General features: G+C 36.4%; 1 protein-coding gene across 8 annotated transcripts in view; it reads left to right on the forward strand.

The window, feature by feature from the left end:
• Positions 1-22,196, forward strand: part of ITSN1 (intersectin 1) — a 127,634-nt gene that overhangs the window by 37,827 nt on the left and 67,611 nt on the right. For 6 of the 8 annotated variants that reach the window (XM_035545846.2, XM_035545848.2, XM_035545850.2 and 3 more), the window contains 10 exons: positions 6,811-6,971; positions 9,118-9,297; positions 9,764-9,857; positions 10,855-10,955; positions 11,562-11,625; positions 13,832-13,969; positions 14,892-15,007; positions 18,562-18,824; positions 19,630-19,779; positions 19,948-20,088. In XM_035545846.2, the coding sequence (XP_035401739.1) occupies positions 6,811-6,971; positions 9,118-9,297; positions 9,764-9,857; positions 10,855-10,955; positions 11,562-11,625; positions 13,832-13,969; positions 14,892-15,007; positions 18,562-18,824; positions 19,630-19,779; positions 19,948-20,088 (1,408 nt within the window). The remainder of the gene's footprint in view (positions 1-6,810; positions 6,972-9,117; positions 9,298-9,763; positions 9,858-10,854; positions 10,956-11,561; positions 11,626-13,831; positions 13,970-14,891; positions 15,008-18,561; positions 18,825-19,629; positions 19,780-19,947; positions 20,089-22,196) is intronic. The other 2 variants (XM_035545853.2, XM_035545851.2) reach the window with 1 other exon arrangement.

Consider the following 22,196-nt stretch of genomic DNA (forward strand, 5'->3'; position numbering starts at 1 on the left):
GCTTCAGAAGGCAAAGTCTTGCTCTGACTGGAGGAAGAAAATTATTTTCTTGCAGGAAAAACAATTGCTTTGGAAATATGCATGCTTTAAAGAGGGACTGGATTTACATGGCTTTTAAATAAATAGCATATTTTCTTTTCAAATGACTTTTGTCTTACAAATATCAAATCTGGTCTTGTTACCTTATTTGCTAGAAGGCTCAGTGAAAGTTCAAATGTCCCTGTGGAACTTATCTTGCTTCTTAATTAAAGAGTGAAAGAGGTTTTGTCTTAAACAAGACATCCTTTCTCCAAAAATGTTCCATAGGCATTAGCTTTAAATAGGTGTTAACAAAACTAAACAGTTGTAAATAGTCTGACTAAAAATCTCTTCCTCTCTGAATTATTCAGTTTTTCAGCCTCTTGAGAGGGAGAGAATCATTCCACTGGTTCTGTAGTTGTCATAGAGACAAGACCTGAACTTGCACATTTTTTTAAATAAAGCTGAACTAAAACTTATTCATGCTGCCTTTCTAAATCATACCAAAAATGTAGGTATCTCTCTCTTTTTCATTGTCTGTCTTCTTTTTTCAATCATCTCTGAATTAAGAGAAGTAATTATTTAAGTTAAAGTCTAGATCAGTTTTATGAATTCTCAGTTGTAACTAGAATAACCAAGTAAGACAATATTTGCATAGTGGTTGTAAAAATAAGAGACCTCTTAAAAAAAAAACAAACTTCTTTTTCCCACCACTTGAATGATTTAGCTCTTTTGGTGAATCAGTGAATGTTTGTTTGTAAGCTACCGCTTATTACTGCTGTCCCACAGAAACAATAGAAGTTAGACTGTTTAGTGGCAAGAAGTCCTTTGCAGCCTCCAAAGGACGTCACAATATGCTCCAGAATGCACTGAAAAATGTGAATCATTGTTTGCCTTAGCTCCCAGGGGTAAGATCTATAAGTGGCACTTGCTTTGTGGATTTAGAAGTTAATAACAATATTCTGAATGTTGCCTATCCAAATTTCTATTAACATTGATGTAGGACTGTGAATATTTTAATAGAGGGGGGAAATCTGCCATTAAAAGCCCAGAATCTCTGTAAGAGATAAGATCTACATAAAATATTTTTTATCAGTATTTCCTAAATAGATGGAAATGCTTACTTTATATAGCACGTGATTAATAGAGGGAGAGAAGGGAAGGTAAAACACTCTTAAAGAAAGGAAAGTTACTATTCTGAGTTAGAGCAACTTGTACAAGTCTTCAGATTAATTTTCTGATCCTAAAAATATGGAATCATGGGCATATTGTATGTTGCAAGTATTTTCCTATTCTCAATGAGCTGACTTATTTGAATACAGTTTATTATATTAATGTCTGCAAGATAAGAACCTAGCATTTGTTTCACAAAAGGCTACCTAAAACTCTATGTAGACAAACCTATGCTAATACAAATTTCCATCTGTTTTGTTGGCTATGGAAGTTCTTGTATAGAAAAAAAACAACTGGGAAAGGAATTGCAGGGGGGTTGGCCTAATGAATGACAGGCCAGCTTTCTGAGCTTTCTGCAGAAAAATCAAGCTCTCTTTGACTTTCCAAACATATTATCTCATGAGTGAGAGAATTTTGTTCAAGTCAGCTGTATAAGGATTATAGCAATCTTACATTTTAAGTAAAATTGAATTGCCTTTTTTTTTTAATCACGAAAAAGTAGTTTTTACTAGAACTTCAAGAAATACTACCTAGCTGAAGTATCAGTTAAATGTTTTCTTCTTCAAGGGCTGCTTTGAGGATATTCTGCAGTTGGTGTAATTGTTTTCTAAGATGACACTCTGAAAAGTATATCTGATTTAAATTTCTGCTATTAGTCAGTGCTTCCTTAGTACTCATGTTCTTTAAAACAGTAGCTCCATGCTTTTTAGCACTGAGAATTCCTGTGTCCATTCTACACAGCATTCATGTAAGAAAAAAGAAGTCTCCATGTCCTTGGTGGAGCAAACTACTGGAATTATTGTGATATGTCATGTGTACTACTAATCTACCCTTTTCAGGCCTTGTAGTATCCAAAGCTGTTTTTTTTTTTTTCTTTTCTTTTCAAAAGCCTCTAAGTAAGCATTGAATTGAGACAGCAATGGCTTGAAAAATAACTGTTTTTAAGTAGGTAACAACCTGGCTGTCTTCTAAAGCTCTCTGGAGTGCTGGCCTCAAAAAGCATCTTCTGTGTAGCCTGTCTCTCTTGAATTAAATGGGAACTAAAATAATCAATGCCAGCTGTTCTGGTGTGTTTAGAGTTATTTGGTTTTTATTTTTTCAGGACAGACTAAAACTGTCAGGTGACACTACCTTTTCCTGACATACACTTCCCTCACAAGCTCACACTTTCTTAAATTTCTATCAAAGTGTGGATCTGAAAGATAAAGGGGTGGCAATTCTATGAGTTGTAGATCTTACTATACATGCATTGCGTAAGTGAATGATGAAAAAAAAAGTAATTTCTCCTTTTATGCCTGAATTTTATGACACAGTATGGGATTGTATATTCTAATATGGGAATATGAAACTAAATAATTCCAGGTTTTTCAACTGCAGGGTGTTTCCTTGCTTTAACACTGTAATTTTCATAGAGGTGGATGTTTTGTAGCCTAATTGTAAGCACATTTAAAGGACAAAAATGCTTGCGTGCTTAGTTTCTGTCTTTAATAGATGCAGAAATAATCAAGTTGTCTTTGCATTCTGAAGAAAAAAAGGAGAGAAAGAAGCAGGAAAAGATCTGTAGGGGAAGAATTTTGTCACCACCTGTAATCTAGCATTGTGATGAAGTCTGCTGTAGTTTTTCTCATTAGAAAACCCCTGTTGTAAACACAGGCATGTTCTATGAAATATAATCAATATTTGGTCAGTGTTTAATTCATTTACTGCTCTCCACTAGTTTCCGGCCAGACCTTAAATGAAGCAAATTTGAGGACATTACATTTTTCCAAATTTCATTAGAAGCAGAACAGTGTAATTAGTGTCTACTGTCAGGCGCTTGCTGGATTTAAGGTGATGTTTATTCAAAGTAGCACTGTAATCTAACAGCATGACAACTAGGTTCAATAATTAGAAATGGAAATTTGTCCTATTTATTCACTAAAGATTTTGTCAGACCAAAGCTGATTTTTGTTAACAAGCTGTGAAAACACGTATAAATTCTGTAGCATGTATGTAAATTTTTTTACTGAAATTCACGCTATTGAATAAAATTACAAAGCCATTGGTGTAAATGAGTTGAACAGAAGGTCAGACAGTAAATTAAAACTTACTGATGATTAAGTGAAAGGAGTTCAGTGAAAGCAGTAAGGCTGGTGCATATCAAAGTTTCTTATTACTGGTCAGTTAATATTTTCTCATGTTAAATGCAAAGACTGTGTTCTTGCAGTATGCTGCTAGTGTCTGGAGAATCAAGGCTGCCTACAGCGCGACAAGTATTTACTCTTATTGCATTTTCATGGCCATGTATTTGACAGTCTCAGAGATTCTGCTTGTGATGGAAAGCCCCCAGTTTTATAAATCAAAGTAGTTGCATGTGTAGAAGCCACTTATATTGAACAAATGGCTTATAAATACATCTCATGTAATTACTTTGCATAAGTGCAGAGGTGTAAGGAGCATTGCAACTATTTATTTGAGTTGTTGGTGCCAGTTGGTCACAGCGGAGCTGACTGACTTCTCTGTTGAGGAAGGTGTCTTCCTTGGGAGGACCACTGATGATTGAAGTCAAAAAAGTTGTTTCTCCAGATTATTTTCTCTGATTTTGTATGCACATCCACAGGTTTGCTAGCTGTATAAGCCTGGATTTTACTCTCCCATTTCCACTGGGCATCTGACAGAAGAATGGCTAAGCAAGCATTGAACAAAACTTTCATTAAAAACACACAAACAAACACACATTTTCCCCATTTAATAATTTTGCATTTTCTTTAGTTGCCTTTGGAAAGGTGTAGAGCGTGCTGGTAGCTAATTATCTTCTGGTTTCCATTGTTCTTAGCACTCTTATTTTTCTAGTGAAGCTATCCTACACTTAGTATTTTTTCACTATATGTTGGTTTACTTTCTAATGCAAAACCCACACAGGGGAGCACTTCAAAAATACAGTTACCCATTTTCTGACATTCTAACACTCCAAATAACTTTTGCCTCATCTTACCTAGCATGTTTCAGGTTTGTAAGACTTGCAGCCTTATTTCTCCCAAGTGGGACTTTTAGAAACCTAATGTCACTGTTTATAGGTGGTGACTAATGTACGTTATATGAACTGTTTCGGTTCTAAAAAGTAAAAGGTGTGTGAAGAACAAAATTAAAATATCCTGAGTAATACCCTTCCTTGTAAGCCTGAGAGAAGATCTTGAACAGCAAAAATTCTGCAACATGTTGTGGGCCATTTTTATGCTAGCTGTTGTTGTAAGAATGGCAATTCTGTCTCTTTTCTTGTCATAGTTAAACTATGAATTCCTTCAAAATGAATTAGGGCTTATTACAGGAACTTTAAGTTGAAATAAACATTTCTGATATAGAGAAAATGTCAGAGAGATGCAAATGTCTTTTTTAGGTTAATCCCCTTTTCATTTTATAGGAAGAACTATATACATGCAATCTGTATAGAAACTTTTGTATAGTGTCTTGTGGCATATATTCTGGAAACTGATAAACTCTTAGTACTTTTATGTTCAGAGAAAGCTGTTGCTCTTAAGAATTAACAGAATGTGGATAACCTCAGTAACAAAATGTGAGAAGCCTACTTTGCATTTTACCTATTCTCTAGAAGTAACTGTACTTTGCATTTCAAAATACACATTTTTTATTAACAATTACTGTCATCTAACCTTACCACTCAGAAGAGAGTGGCTTCACTAGGGTTCTCCCACTTGTCTCTGCAAGCTGCAGGAAAACTAAAATATTAAATTTCCATTTTAACTTAGCCTGCCATTGCATCAGGAGGTACCAGTGTTTTGCTTGCTCTTCGTGGAAGAGTGATCAGAGGCTGAGGCTCTAGAGCAGCGGTACTCTGCAAGAAAGAAATACTCATTCCAAAGTTGTACTTCTCTTGGTCCAGGTTTGCTGTGCTGGTCTTCTCTCTTCCTTCTGCTGGTTGGACTACCATAATTGCAGTCTGACTGCTGTAGTAGGATCTTTTTAACTGATTATTTGTGAAACAAACAACATACTAAGTGATATGACTGAAACTTGAATCCAAATTGCATTATGCTGTGTGGGTCCCAGAATCAGTTTTGGCTACAAATTTAGGTTTTCAAAGACTAAATGAGATTAAAGCGAAGTCTAAAGTTGCTGAAAAGTAGTCAGCTTTTATGTGTAAATCAAACTTCCCTGTGATACAGAGCTTCGGGAAACAACAGCTACATGTTTGCACAGCCAAAACTTGTTCTCTAATGGAATATATGTATTAATTCAAAATCTCCAAGGGAGTGGTGCAATGCATATTTTTCTTTCTAACTGTAAGCACCAGAGTCTACAGTTCACTCATAAGACTTCCTTCTTTAAATACTGCTGCCAGATTCTGAGTTATTTTGTCTTACTCCACCAATGTCACAAGGTTGGCTACACTACTGAAAATGTCTTAAAAATATTAGGAAGGGTTGGAGTGTCTCCAGTTTTGGGGAAGTAGGCAGCTTAAACCGGGGGAAACTCTTAAGATACATGGTTCATCTGTAGTTGATCTGCTGGGATCTACCTCTTTGTTGAGTTTTCCTAGTGTGTTTTTTTTTTTTTTTGGAGGGGGGGGGAGGGGCTAGGCTGGGAGGGTTTTCGGGTTTTGAATGCTTTACCACTGTTTTTACCAAACTATCTACTTCTTTAAGTATCAATTATAAATAACTGTCATTTATTGCACTACTTTCTTGATAACTTTTGGCATACATTGATGAAAGCTTTTGTTGATGGACAGTTGATCAAGAAATAAAGCTCTTTTTTTAATTAGACTGCCCAGGTCCTTTGTGTTGTCCTGTCCATGACATGTAATGTATACACGAGCTTAAAAATGCATAGTATTAAAACACTGAAATGTGTACTTAATTCTTCAAATGAATGCAAAGAAATAAGCATAATCTGAAAAACTCAGCTTATAACTGATTACATTATTAATGTGCATTTACTGTATTTTTTGGCTTGCAACTGCAGGAACCAACATTCTTCTTCCTGCTTCTCCCCCTTTCTACCCCCCACCACCAACCCAATCCCATTCCCTGCTGAGCATGTTTTTTTTAACCATCGAATGAAGAAACAAAAAGAAGACAATTTAAGTCAGACTACTCTAAATGAAAGCCTATTCAAGATCTAGGCTCAATGTTTTTTCTTGAGTATTATTGTTTAACTGAAAACCCAATTGTACACTTGCAGATATAATGGTGCTTAGTAAATTGCACAAATTTAAAGAACATTTTGTTTTAAGTGTAGATAAAGTACTAATTTGCAGACTAAGTCATATGATTCCCAGTGGTGCTGTTTGTAGTGCCACATAGATTTATTCGTGTGATTTTTACAAAGTTTTAGTACAACTACATTAGTCCTTTCTCTCAGGTTGCTTCGCTGTAATTCCTCTAAGAGTTGAAAAGTGGCTTTAAAAATATTTATTTGCCACTCCAAGAAAGAAATCAAGAAACTCTTGGTTTAAACAGTGTCTTGTTTGATGACTGTTTTTAGCATGGTATAATTGTTTTGGAGTGGAAATTAATTAGTCTTGAATAATACACGCCTGTGTGTGTATGCGTGCTTCTAGGTCAGTTCCTGAAGTTCATAATTAAAGAATCTAACTGTGAAAATTGTGTATTTTTGTAGGGCTCTAGCTGACATGAACAATGATGGGAGGATGGATCAGCTGGAGTTCTCAATAGCTATGAAACTTATCAAATTAAAACTACAAGGTTATCAACTCCCATCTGCACTGCCTCCTGTCATGAAGCAGCCACCTATTGCTCTGCCTAGTGCACCAGGGTTTGGTAAGCTCTTCGTTGTCCTCCTGGTTAGCTTGTATTATAGCACCTAAGTGTAATTTGATTTTCATTTTGCAGTTTCTGAAACAGTGGTACTTGGACACAAAAACAAATACTTTAACTTGCATGCATATGCTAAAAGAAAAATGTCATTGAGTTTTGCTTTTAGCACCCAACCAAACTCAATAAAGTAAGCTGGGGTCCTGTTTGCTTTAGGTCTTATACTGCTCCCCATATGCTCCAAATAGAAGTGTTTTTGAGAAAAAAAAAAAGATAGACCACCTAGCAGGGCTAGTACATTCCAAAGTAATGGAGTTTTTATTTAAACTATTTTTATTAATCTCTATTTTTATTAAGGGATCTCCAGCTTTGGCAATATGTTTTTCTTGATTTTGTACAAATCAGGGTGGTAATGCACCCCTCTGCTTTCAGTTTTAGAACTAAAAGCAGAACACGTCACTGATATGACCTAGAACAACTGCTGATTCATTTCTTGTGGTTAGTATTGCCAAGTTCACCATCATTTCAAGGAAAGGAATAGGTAAAATAGGATAGAGAAGCCAACAGGGGTTTATGAAGGACGGGTCCTGCCTGACTAACCTGATCTCCTTCCAGATGACCCGCTTAGTAGACAAGGGAAAAGCAGTACCAGGGTAGGGATTGTCCCATTGTATGCAGCACCAGTGAGACTGCACCTTGAGTACAGCGTTCACGTTTGTGCCCCTCACTACAAGAAGGACATTGAGGTGCTCAAGCATGTGCAGAGAAGAGCAATGAAGCTGGTGAAGGGGCTAGAAGACAGGACTTAGGAGGTGTGATTGAGACAACTGGGGTTGTTTAATCTGGAGAAGAGGAAGCTGAGGGGAGACCTCATTGCTCTCTACAACTACTTGAAGGGAGGTTGCAGTGAGGAGAGTGTTGGTCTCTTTTCTCAAGTGACAAGTGATAGGATGGCAAGGAAATGGTCTCAAGTTGAACCAGGGGCAATTTAGATTGGATATCAGGAAGGATTTCTTCCCAGAGAGGGTAGTCAAGCATTGGCACAGGCTACCCGGGGAAGCGGTGGAGTCTCCATCCCGGAAGGTTTAAGAGATGTGTGGATGTGGCACTAAGGGACATGGTTTAGTGATGGGACTCCGTAGGTCAGGTTCATGACTGTACTGGATGATCTTGAAGGTCTTTTCCAACCTTGATGATTATATGATTCTATGTTGAAAATACCTAAATGAAGCTGAACCTCGTGTTTGACACCTTGATATTCTGCTGTAGTGAGAGGTCCTTTACCTTTCTGGTTTAGTCATTGCTGTAACTGAGGTTGAATGGTGCCTGAGAATTACTGCCGTCATTATGAAAAGGGAGCAATGCACTTGATAAACAGCATACAGTCCTGTTGTTTGATTAGTTGTTGCTACGCAAATTTTATAGTTTTTATTTCTGACTGTAAGAAATCAGTGAAATTGAGCAAAACAAATACTGCTCTAAGCGAGAAAAGGCATAATCAAGTCACCCCCCCCCCGAAAAAAAAACAAAACAAACACAAAAAAACAGCAAAATCCATGATTTTCTTTTTTGTTATTCATTGTAAACTTGATCTTAGCTGCTTGCACACAGCCTCATTCTTCCCATTGGCATGACTGGACCTCCTTATGCTCCCTGTTATCCATGCAACTGTGCTTACACCTAAAATACTCATTACTGTGCTTTATCCTATTAGCTTTGCACTGTTTCATCTTGATAATAGTCTGCAAGCAGTTATCCTGAAGCTTGTTCTTTTCAGCTGTGGCTACATGGAGACTTCGGGTTCATTACTCACTGGAAGTTGACAGTACTGCTCTTCATTTAGTTCAAGGGAAACAATTCTTTTCTTCAGCAAATGCTAATTTACTTTTTTTTGGTCAGTGTTGCATCCAGTGTGATCTTATATGCATACATTATAAAATGGTATTTTGTTCCCTCGACATTGTTTTATGTTGTCCTGCCATGGTAATAGTGCAGCAGACTGTAAGAGTTCTTTAGAGGGGTGTGTAGAAGTTTCCATTTCGATTTGTTCTTTAATTCTGCATTTACTGCTGGCTTGCAGGCTGCCGGTAAATCGTTATGTCACGTTAGGAGTCTCTAAGTCAGAAAAAATGTCTCCTTTTCTCCCCCGTAGGTATTGGGGGCATTGCCAGCATGCCATCTCTTACAACTGTTGCCCCAGTGCCAATGGCATCAATTCCAGTAGTAGGAATGTCTCCGCCATTAGTATCTTCTGTTCCTGCAGCAGCAGTGCCTCCCCTGGCTAACGGAGCTCCTGCTGTTATACAGCCTCTGCCTGCTTTTGCTCATCCTGGTATGCTATGTACTGAAATTCTTTACTCTCTTGCTATTAACAAGTTATTTTGCCATTTTCTTTGGATCCGGAGAAAAATAGACATGGACTTAGCTATTCTAACTTATTTTAAAGAATGGTTTTGGATAAGAACCGTACTTTGGTTTAGCCCAATGTAATTGGTTAGCAAACTTGTTAGAAGAATGTATATGCTATACTGTAACAGTCAGTCATGTTGAGCAACAGTGTGATAAATCAAGCTTGCCTGTAAACTGTTAACTAGAAATTGGTCTGTTGCTATCTATTTATAACTATTGAAGTACTGCTATTTGTTGGTATTACTTTAAAATACTTAATATTTTTTAAAAAGATACTATCAAAAGAACCATATTTTTTTTTTTTTACATTAGGAACTAAATGAATGTCATTGAAATTCTACGGTTTAAAATGCTAATACTAAAAAATATATGCATTTTCTTATTTACAGCCACATTGCCAAAGAGTTCTTCCTTTAGTAGATCTGGTCCTGCATCGCAGCTAAACACAAAACTGCAAAAGGCACAATCGTTTGATGTGGCCAGGTAAGATGCTGTACAATGAATATTCATGTGTATCTGGTTCCTCCTTGTTAGAAAAACAACTTCTCTAACAAAATTATTCTCTGAAGTAATACTTACTTGCAGAAATCAATTCCTGCTGAGATACTACTTCAGGATTTCATAGGATACTGTGGTTTTACAAGGAATGTGGATGAGTAATGAACAATTGAAATATAATAGGCTCTTACAGTATGTGTTGATATAATTTGCAAGCTCTTGAAAACTTAGTTTTTAGAAAAGCATATGATTCCATAAACATAATTTGTATTGTATACTACTGCACCGGCACTCTCCTGTTAGTGTGGAAACATAAGTAAAATTAACAACTGTATGATTATTTTTAAAATAAATATATTTAATATATTAAATTTTCCACTGTCTGCTCAGTGGACCAGGGAAAATGGATTTGGCGGGTTCAGTTCCATTCAATTTTTTCGCAGTAGTTTGGTATGCTTTCAGAAATGCTTGTATAATCTTTTTTTTTTTGCCTTAAAAAAAAAAAAAAGTACAAAGTTTGAATGTGCTTAAAGACAGAAAAACTACTCTTACTGGTTTTCAGTATGAAGACTCGTCAGACTAGCAGTTAAAGACAGGGTACAATGAGATATTACTTCCACTGACTGTGCATTTCCTATCATATGTTTAGGTAAAAGCTTTTAGCTCCTCTAAACCGTTTAGGTTACTTAATTTCTCTGCTAGTAAAGGAAAAACAAACAAACGAACAAACAAAACCAGCAAGAATCTTAGGCCCATCATTCATCTTTTCCAAAAAACAGCTTCAAAGACATGATAAATGCTTTGAAATATGAAGTCAAAATTGTTGTGGTTTCAGGAATAGAAGGGAATATTTGGAAAAGAAACATTTCTGGATAAAACTTAATCTCTGTGCAGCACTTCATCCTGTTGTACTTGTCACTTCATGCTATTAAATGTAAGATTGTATTTTTTTCCCTCCCCTCTATCCCTTTTTTAATTCTAGTGTGCCTCCTGTGGCAGAGTGGGCTGTACCTCAGTCATCAAGACTGAAATACAGACAGCTGTTCAATAGCCATGATAAAACAATGAGTGGACACTTAACAGGTATTGAAACAGTTATAGTTGTTTCCTTTTTTAACTGTAAAAGATCAATTATAATAGCATTCTAAATGCTGTTTAGATGGCAAGAAACTCTTCTCTCTCCAAGTTATCACTGACAATATTTTTCTATTCAAATTTCCCAGCTCCTTAATGATCTCTGATATTTAGTATCCTTTTCTTAACTTTCTTCCTGTATTGGGAGATGATTTTTGGAAAGGGAGGGTACAATGCGTTTTGTGAAAACTTCTGCAGCTACTTGCAGTGTTCGACTCATCCGCTGATGGGGGTTCCCATCCATTTTCAGAAATAAAATAGAACAGCACTCTGGCTTCGTTTTACTAGTTCTGAGAGCATCTCTTTGCTTTTCATAGTTTTTTTTTTTTTTTTAAATGTCTGAGTGAGTGTTGTGGGGTAGGGAAGGGTTATGTAATTTTTAGTATTTTCTTGAGGGGCCTAGGGATAGCAGTGTGTATAGCCTGTTCACGATGATAACATCTCTTTGGTGGTACCTATTCAAAACGAACCTCTGCTTGTGCAATAACTACACAGTGATACAAGAAAAGGAGAAAAATGCTTATATGTTTATTAACCCTTGTTTTAATTTGTTAGGTCCACAAGCAAGAACTATTCTTATGCAGTCAAGCTTACCCCAGGCTCAGCTGGCTACAATATGGTAAAGATAAATCTAACGATTTCTACCCAACTGGAAACTGTACTTAAACCTCTATAGTGTATCTTGTTTTTTTCTCCTCTCTTTTCAATCTCTCTCCACTGATAAATCATTATATTTTGCTCTTTTGAATGTTTAACTTTAAAAAACAAAGCCTGCACTCTGCACTGCCATGCCTATATTAATATTACTCCACAAAACCAAAAAGAATGTATTTTACATTATACCCATAGGTGTTTTATATGTTGGGTTTCAATTATGGGGGTTTCAGGCAGACCAAATGTTGAGCCTCCTGTCTTCTACATCCTCAAGTGTATGTGATATAGCACCAGTGAAAGTTACACATTTGCACAGGTAGTACAAAAGGAAACTTAATCCAGAACCATACTTTCTTTGGGGCTCATCTGCCTTTTACATGAATTTCTAAGGCTTATTTTCAAGGATCTGGAGTTATGCACTTCAGTTCATGAATTTTAGCAGTATGTGTCTTGGCTTCTCTTTTCCTTTCAAGTTCTTGTTTGCCAAAGTTTATTGTGCTCTTATTGTCACATGGATTAGTCTCTCTTTTCCCTTACACTTTCGAAGGTCATATTTTCCTATTTACTGTGTAATGTTTCTACTTTATTACTTGGTGGTACTTAGTTACCGTTGATTTATGGTTATCTTTGGTGACTTCTCAATGGCTTTCACACTGCTTCTATACATTTTTAATTTCCAGTTTCTCTCTGCAAATTATTTCTAATTAACCTCTATAATTTAAAAGTCTTTCCTCAAACACCACTGTCAACAAAATAACCTGTCTGACTTCTGTTGTGTGAGGATGTCAACTATGTTGTCACTGTAATGTGGTAGTTAAGTTGCACTTACTTTCTTTGCTAAGCACTGATGTTTTTGTTATATTAAAAAACAAACACTCTCTCCTCTGTTTCCTAACAAAGCTACTATAAGGAAAAAATAGCAACCTGATCATCCAGCAGATGATTAGTCAGAAAATTCTGTGCTTGTTGCCAGTGCTTAAGTAGGTTGTGTGGGCAGGGGAATGACGTCAGCATGCTCCAGGATCTAAACATAACTGTTGTAATTTTTGACATTCAGAACTGCCAGGTCTATTGAGATAAGGAATAGACTTTATGCCTTTGTTGGCCTAGGTATTGTTCCCTTTCGTGACTTTTATTCTCTGGCAGTGGAACCGCCAGGGCAAGGCTTTTCAGTCTGTATTGGCCGTAGACTCACCTTGTTTTAGGGGTGGATTCACTGATTCATAGGCACACAAGATAAAGTACCGATGTTCAGCAAGTCAGCTATTTTGTAACAGCTGTTTCAGGGACAAAGACATGGACCCATACTGTTAGATAAGCTGAATTATATCCTTGCATGCTGGATTTTCATTCTACCAGCTTGTTCCTGTGCCTCAGCTTGTTTCTGTGACCCAGCATGAGTAGCTCAGTAACACAGGTATGGACCAAATGGGGCTATAGTAGTATTCTAAATTTAAATCCCATAAACGAAGTCCTATACCTTGAGAAATCAAAAGCGTAGATCAATTGCTCACCTTAGATTTTCACAGTATCATGAGATATTTTCCTTTAGGATTAGAGTCAGAAACATGCTGGAGAAAAAAAGCTGATATTTAGGCTGTTAAATTTTGTCCAAAAGCACCTTAATATGAAGGTGTTTTTGGACATTTCATGAACCTGTTGGAGCACTGCTTTTAGGCCATCCTGTGGCCTTACTGCATCATTTTTTTCTGTATGCATGGCAATAAAATGTTTTTGTGCTTGTCTAGGCTAAAACATTAATGGTTTTGATTTTAATGCAAATGTGTGCTCAGGAATGCAAGAAGTATACCAAATCAAAAACTTCTACACTTTCTTGAACAATATTGTGTAGTGGATGTTCACAAGGTGTCCAAGAAAACTCCATTGATTAACATTATTTACATAGCTTATAGTACAGGCAGCACTCAAAAGCAAGAGAAGTAGAAACCATGGCTGTAATGATAGTTTCAAGGAAGACATGCAAGAGAAATATGGGAAATAGTGATGCACTTGGTTTTCGCCTTTTATTTGTTTTAAAGAAGTAAAATAGTGTGAAAAACTAATGGAAAAAATGAATTAATTTGGAACTGAATGTACCAAAATTGTGCTTTTTAACAGTGATTTTTAATCTTTAAGAATTTACTCATTTTTTGTATCTTTCCTTTAAAAAGGAATCTTTCAGATATTGATCAAGATGGAAAACTTACAGCTGAAGAGTTTATTCTGGCTATGCACTTAATTGATGTAGCTATGTCTGGTCAGCCACTGCCACCTGTACTGCCTCCAGAGTATATTCCACCTTCATTTAGGTAACTGGTTTTAATTCTGGAATCTCACTCCTAAATTTTTGTTTAATTTGGGAAAGCTGTCCTGTGAGTGTAAAGGGCAAGAGACTGAAAAGTAACCCTCCTTGGTTTTGTGCTGCATAAAGGGCATTTTTTGGTTTTATTAGAAGAGCTGGATGCTGGAAATAGCTCTGTTACAAAAAGTCCTTGTAAGAATACAGTTTTTGTCAATGTTTTATGCTAACATACCTTCCAAAACTTACTCAGTCTGGCTACATGAATTTAAAGAGTTGTAGTTCAGGCTTATATTTCTGTACAGCAAATAAGATGTATTAGAATTCAAAACATGCCCTGAATTTACACTGTGGCAAATTCTGACATTTTTTTAAACAGTTGTATCTGTGAATAGTAGCACTGAGTCAGTACTTCCATTTCTCTATTTCACTTTTTCTTGGAGAAATGGGTAGGAAGACAGCTACAGCAATAGAACAAATGTTTGCATACAATCGTAGCTTCATGTTAAGTATACTCTTGAAGATTATAATTTTTTGTTTCTTCTGTATGGTGTCTTGTTTTCAGCTTGAGTATAGTGAGCTCTTTCTCTGTCTTTGCAACTTTTGTTGTAGTTTAATTCACTGTTTCCCCAGCTTCAGATTAGTCACAAGTAAGAGATCTTGGTGACAAAGTTGAACACATCTGTAAGCTGCATGATGCTGTGAACTTTGAACTAGGGTGCTTAGGTCACCAGTGTGTGCTGTTGGGACTCTGGGGGGTGCTGTTATCTTAATGGCAACTGCACAGTAAAGTACTCTGGACAACACTGAGGGAACATTAAATATCACTAAACATTACATCGTTGCATTTTATTTATGATTTCATCATTAAATCATAAATTCGGCAGGTGTAGGTTCTTTTAAGCAACTTAGAATTATCCTCTTATTGACAGAAGAGTACGTTCTGGTAGTGGCATATCTGCTGTAAGTTCAGTATCTGTAGACCAAAGGTTACCAGAAGAACCAGCATTAGAAGAAGAACAGCAGCAACTGGAAAAGAAATTACCAGGTGAGCGAGCATAAATAGCGATGTATTGTGTGCTGTTATCAGAAGGACCATCAGGTTATATTCTGGGAAGTTATAATAACATATTAAGGAATATTTTCTTTCCAAATCAGGTTTTGACATGTCAGAGGTATAACCAAGACAATGCTTGGTCCAGTGAATTCCTGACTGCTGTATGGTCCTCTGTTACTGACAATGGAGATATGAACAGCTTTCAGGCTGCTTGTCTTATGTACTCTCCATAGAGGCAGCACTTTGCAGCCCTATTACAGGACTGTGATGAAAACTTTTTACTACCTCCATCTTCTGACTTAGGCATAGTATAGTTTGTCTTATATATATATGCAGAGGCTTGTTTCACTGCAGTCTGTGTAACAATATGCCATTTTTATACAAGCTTTAGCAGCTCTGTTTAAAAAGTAAAATAAAAAAAGAGAAGTATAAAGCCTCTTGGGTGCTAAATGGAAACTTCATTACACTTCTGACCGCCCTCTCACACTTCTTTGTTCTCTCTTCTCTTCTCTTCTCTTCTCTTCTCTTCTCTTCTCTTCTCTTCTCTTCTCTTCTCTTCTCTTCTCTTCTCTTCTCTTTTCTCTTCTCTTTTCTCTCCTCTCCTCTCCTCTCCTCTCCTCTCCTCTCCTCTCCTCTCCTCTCCTCTCCTCTCCTCTCCTCTCCTCTCCTCTCCATTGATAAATACGGTGGAATGACACAGTGGAAGATGTAGCAATATGATAGATTTATACAGTGCCATAATAATGCTTTTCTGTTTTGTTCTAAACTCTTTTTCTGGTTTATTTTATTGATTCCTAACACTGTTTTGCCTCTTTGATCACAGCTTGGATCTTAGTTGATGTTTTCAGAAGACTGTCCACTGTAATGCCAACATCCTTCCACAATATTAACTGCTTTTAGAGTACATAACCATGTGTGTTTAGTTAGGATTATTTTCATTCCCCAAATGCACTGCTCTGTATTCATTAATCTTTGAATTTCCTCTGCTTCTTCATTGCCAGATCACTCAGTTTTGTGAGATTCTTCTAAAGCTCTTCACAGTCAGGTTTTTATTTTAATACCTTGAATATCTGGCCTCATCTCCAGAAGCTGTCTTGTTACTTTTCAATCTCTTCCAGACCATTGTTGCACACTGAACAGCACAATTGCTAGTAGAGATCTTTGAAGGAGGCTACCAAGAATCTTTCTGTCATTGTTGAAGCTGGTAATTTATTTCACCCCTTAATTCCGATCTTTTAACTGATTTTTAATTCCCAAGGACCTTCTGTCTCTTTCCAACCCTTGTCTTTGGTTTGTATTTTATAACTAACTGCTGCTGGCAGTCTGCTGAGTAATTTCTGGCTGTAGAAGGATGAAGTGAGATAGCAGGGGCTGCTGAAGCAGACCTCACAGAGGTCTCACAATGATGTGTTTGGTCACAGGTGAGATACGACTCTCTTACACATTTTGAGGTGTAAGTCTTGTGCCCCTGGAATTACAGGATTTTGGGGTGCAGTTGGTAATGCCAGGAGGGTCAGCCACTGCCCTTGGCTTATTTTCTTTATTAGACTTCAAAAACACACAGGTATTCTTTTATTGACCTCATCTGCATTGTCAACTTTCTTATTGATAAAATTGGGTGGGGACAGATCCCAGCCCTCTACTATATTTGAGAGGCAGCTCTTTCCTGCATTGGCTCTTCCACATGATGTCATGTGTAGTCACGCATACTAACTCTTTGTGTATTGTAGCCTCTGCTACTTTGCCCAGCATGGGATTGGAGTGACTGGATTATAGCTTTCAGAATCATTATACTGTCTTTTCTTAGTGACTGATGTTGCATTTTTCATCTTCTAGACTTACAGCCTTAAGGCTGATTAAAGGATGGATTGCACAGCCGAGCTAGTATCACAGGATCACAGAATGGTTGAGGTGGGAAGGGACCTCCGTAGGTCATCTGGTCCAACCCCCTGCTCAAGCAGGGCCACCTGTTGTAGTTCATGAATTTTGTATATGAACTATGGATTAGTATTGTCTGGGCTTGGCAACCTGTTACTCTTTATTTTCTTGGTTTTATTTTTGTTCTAAAGCCATTTGTTTCCAGTTTGAGAATAACTAGACTGTATAAACCTTTCATTGCATTTGATGTGTAGATTTTCCACTATAAAGATCACTCATATAGTGAATGACTTCTTGATCTTTCATTCGTTTTGCTAAATCTGACTTTTTTTTTTCTCAAGACATTTGAAAGAGTTTTATTGCTGTTTTTTATGAACCTTTAGAAGCTATCCCGTAAGCATAGTAACACAAGCCAATAGCTACTCATTTCATTTAATTTGCTAGAAGTTGGTCTCATCTATTTTCATACTTTGTTACCTCTAGTAGCTACCTTGATTTTGTTGAGTAATCATACTTTCTTGTTGGGCAGTCTTTTTAGAGCTTGGTTTTTCATCTTGGTGGTATATGCTTTCTTTGAGCCTTTAAGACAATGCTTAAGCAATGCTGATGCTGCTGGCAAGCGTTCTGTCCTTTTCTTTTTAAATGACTTGCTTGACGTAAATATAAATATATGTTTTTTCCTTTTTGCTTGGTTTCCTAAATTGATGGGGGTTATTCTCTATCTTATCAGTCTTTACTTTAATATTCTTTGAATCTAGTGGCTAATTTAAAACACTGAAGTGATTAAATTTCTTCTTCTGTGAAAATTTGTGATTGGCAGTAAGAAAGACTTAATAACTTAAGAAAAGATAAACATTCAACTGGTTGGGCAGATGTCAGCTCAACATGTCAAACACTTGGTGCATGCACACTTTGAAGTGAACATGTACTGTCTCTTGATTTGACTTGCATGCCAAAAAGGTACATGTTGGGCATGAGGGAAGAGAAATTCAGAATATGAGGTATGGTAATGGGACATAGAGGGTAGGAAAAGAAACTGAAGGTGATTTGGAGGGAATAATTTGGAGGAACTGTGTGAGAGAGGTCTGGAGCGTTGAATAGGGATAATGCCTCATATTGCAGAAGAATGTCAGGGAACCTGTGCTGGAACTGAGGGTGTTGTTTTAGGACAACAAGAGATGAGGGTGTGAATCTGCAGGAATCTAGTCTTTCTGAGTTCTGGTCAAGAACTTAAGTAAGCTATTTCTTTTCCTGACAGTAATGAGTGATCTTATGAGAATATCAAGTTTAAATAAGTTCTGGTCATTTGCATAATGGCTTTTTGATAATATCTTCAGCTCAACTCTTTTCCTTACTTGTAGTAATCAAAGTGGTGGTTCTTGTGCTCTTACTATTATGAAATGTGTGGAGGAACTCCAGCACACTGAGGAATGGGAACTGAAATTCACACCTTAGTTTCCCTAGCATGTAGGTTTAAGGAAAACTACAATATAAATTCTAATGATAAAACCTGAATTACCCATAGAGCTATACTATCAGTAGTTGAGAGCTCTTTCTAGTCCTGTTGAAAGATTGTATCACTTTGATTCAGCATAAATGGAAATGTTTTTTTTTAAGTCATTAGCAAAGTTTAATTCTCCTTTGCCCCATGTTTCTACACACTAAAGTTACATTTGAAGATAAAAAACGCGAGAACTTTGAACGTGGCAATCTAGAACTTGAAAAACGGAGGCAGGCTCTCCTGGAACAGCAACGCAAAGAACAAGAGCGTCTAGCACAGCTGGAACGGGCAGAGCAGGAAAGGAAAGAACGTGAGCGGCAGGAGCAAGAACGGAAAAGACAACTGGAGCTAGAGAAACAGTTGGAAAAACAACGGGAATTGGAACGGCAGAGAGAAGAGGAAAGGAGGAAAGAAATAGAAAGAAGAGAGGTAACCAATTGGATAAAAGGAAGGTGGCTAAGTCATTGAGATCTGGGTTTGTTTAGAACAGAATAGAATGTGTATACTAAATATTTTGTCATCTTTATTTTTAGTAAGTAAATGTATAAGCAATGCACTTAGATTTTGGGGTTTTTGAAGGTGAGGAAATAGTCGTCTATCTCTTTCTTAATTTTTCAAGTGAAATGAATTGATCAGACATTGGGTCTAGGACAGTGTGCTCTAATTTCTTTAAAAATAATAATTATTTTCTTTGATGTAAAGAGATGCATGAATTAATGATGAAAACTTGTGGGCATTGGTGGCATTCATGGTTTTCGTGCACTGAATTAATTTGTTAAAGAAAACATGCTGGTTAACTTAACAAAAACTATTAAGTTCTTACATTGCCAGTTAATACATTCAATGCAGTGGCATTTGACTTCTTTGCAAAGCTGGAGAATGCCTAATGTTGGAGAGAGATTTGATGTTAGTTTGGAGGATTCTTGAAGTCTTAATGTGAAGCAACTTATTAAATCAGAAAATTGGATCTTGGGAAACTTACTAAAATGGAGTGGTATTCTGTTTAGTTGCATATCCACTATACAGTGAAGCAATAGTGCTTTCAAGTGAGCACTTAAACAATTGAGCAATTTATATACTTAAATGGAGGTACATGCTTATTCCACAGTTTAACAGTATGTTTATATTAATGTTTTAATCACACATTATGGATATCAGTGGTTAGAAGAGTTTCTCAAAATAGATCTTTCATATCTTTTTTGTTGTTGTTTTATTTTTTGGTTAAATGCTAAAGGCTGCAAAACGGGAACTTGAGAGGCAAAGGCAACTTGAGTGGGAACGTAATCGTCGGCAAGAACTACTAAATCAAAGAAACAAAGAACAAGAGGACATAGTTGTTCTAAAAGCAAAAAAGAAGACCTTAGAATTTGAGCTGGAAGCCCTAGTAAGTATTGCAGATAAAACACATGAGCATGGTAATGCCTGTGATAAGGTCCTATTTGTTTTCTATAATTTCAACTTTTGATTATGGAATAAAAGTACTTTTTAGATCTTGATTTCTGTGACAAACCATTCTGGTAAAACAAAGAAATCTTTGTCTTTTTGTCTAAAGAATGATAAAAAAAATCAATTGGAGGGAAAGCTTCAGGATATCCGATGTCGGCTGTCTACCCAAAGACAAGAAATTGAGAGTACAAATAAATCTAGAGAACTGAGAATTGCAGAAATTACCCATCTGCAACAGCAGCTACAGGTGAGGAAATGTTCTCTGATTTTGTTCTTTGCCTTGTGCTTTGACCTCTTTAACTGCATCAATATCCTAAGCAAACTTGACACAAAATATATGTTGTTTCTTGTATGTGAGCAATTGCTGTAGATACTTTGTCACTTAAAGTTTCTGTACTGTTCTTCAGTGTTGTAAGAACTACTTCCTACACTTGAGGGTGTAGCTGTGATTACCACTTCCTCCTCATGGAATCCTCTTGTGCAGAGTAGTAAATAAATTGTTTAGCTGAAGATGCTAAATGGTTTTGGGGACAAGGAGAATCAATTTTTGTGACATATTTTTATTGCAGTAACTTCCGTTTCTGTGCTGAAAGAAATTACCTCAGTAAAGTGACTTGATGATCCTTTTATTTTTTGTTATAAGATAATGAACTTTCAAAACTGAAGTTACCAGTTAAACCAGTTAGTTCTTGGCCTAATCCTAGCATTCTTCTTTCCTGCTTCTCTATCTAAAATTCTCTGTCAAACTGAAGATGGGACTGATCTGATGTCTGCTTTGAGTGAAAGTGTTCTATGCACTTTATAAAGGTTTCTAGATAAGCTGTAGTATTTCATTTAGGGATTTATTTGTTTATTAAATATTTTATGGTGCTTGAAGTTAATTCTTGGCCAGTAAAAGGGGCTCTCTGTGCTTCTCTACCAATTCAAAGAGGATCATGCACTTGTGTTATGGGGGCTTAAAGGTAAAACCTATCTTTAAAACCTAATCCTACTGTTCCATTTCAACTTTCTAAACGTAATTAATATAGTATATTCATTTGAACAAAAACAGCACTTGAAAAGTTCATTTTGTTTGTTTGTTTTAAGCATGCATATTTTTGGACTATTTTTCTTATTTCATAAAACACATTTCATTTTTATTACAGTTTTGTGTGCGCTGTTACACCTGCCAACAGAAAGTTGTCTTTTTTTTGGCAGCAGCTTGTTATGAAGAGTGTAATTTAGGGATCATATTCTTGCACAGTGTTTTTGTCCACTTGATATGAACAAGGAATGCTACTATGGGAAGCTTGTGACATTAAGAACTGCGATAATTAGCTTAAAATCACTCTTCTCTCTTTAATGAAATGCTTGTGATTGGCAAGAAAAAACAAAGTCAAACAGCATTCAATGAAGTGTAGACAGTTAAGTCACATTCACCAGTAGTGGCTCAGAGAGACAAAAAGCTGTCTATGCTTAGTTAATGCACTTCTAACTATTTGCTTTCTAAATTGCTTCATTCACAATGACTGTGACAGCAGTCCTATAATGAAAATTACACTTGCTGTTCTTGGTGGTTGTTTTGTTGGATTTTCGGTTTGAGGGGTTTTGGTTTTTTATTTATCATTGATCTCTCCCCTAATATTTCAGCTAGTTTTGTTTCAGTGGTTTACCAAAATTACGATCCTAGAAAGAAGTTCTACTAGTTAGTAAAAAACTAACTAAAAGTAAAGTAAAAAATTTTATCTGAGGAGAACCTAAAAGAGGGTATAGCTTTTTCCTGAAAAAAAAAGATGAGTATCTCAAATATCCTGTAAATTTTACTATCTGATTTGTAGAGGAAAGAGTAAAACAGTATGTGACTTTTTTAAAAGGCGATTTTGATCCTTTAAACTCTCCAGTAGATGAAGAGTCAATATCATCAATTCTGTTTGTAAGATATTATATCTTTACCTGGAAATATTTTAGTTTAATACATCTGATGCTTGATATGGAAAGTGAGTTAATTAAAATAAGTAATTATTCTTTAACCTATTAATTAGTTTCAAGACTGAGTTTGATTAAAATTTTGGAAGAAATTGTATAACAATTTATACTGGGTGATGAAAATTTGTGTTAGTTACGTGAATCTGTGTTATCTGGTAGAGTGGTATTTCCAGGTGTGTCTGGAAGGATCCTGCCTCCCAAATACCTTAACTGTATGTGTCTGAACCATGTTTTTACTGTCTGCAGGGCTTCTGCTAGTTACCTGGAGAGTTTATTGCCTCCTTGATGAACAATTTGGCTCCCAAGTAACTTGGCTTTCCTCAGAATCACTGGGAGCAGGGTGTGTGGTAGAGACTTACAAGGGATTAGTGGTATCTCACTTTCTCATAT

Source organism: Cygnus atratus, chromosome 1 (assembly GCF_013377495.2).
Source record: "Cygnus atratus isolate AKBS03 ecotype Queensland, Australia chromosome 1, CAtr_DNAZoo_HiC_assembly, whole genome shotgun sequence".
Classification (NCBI taxonomy): Eukaryota; Metazoa; Chordata; class Aves; order Anseriformes; family Anatidae; genus Cygnus; species Cygnus atratus.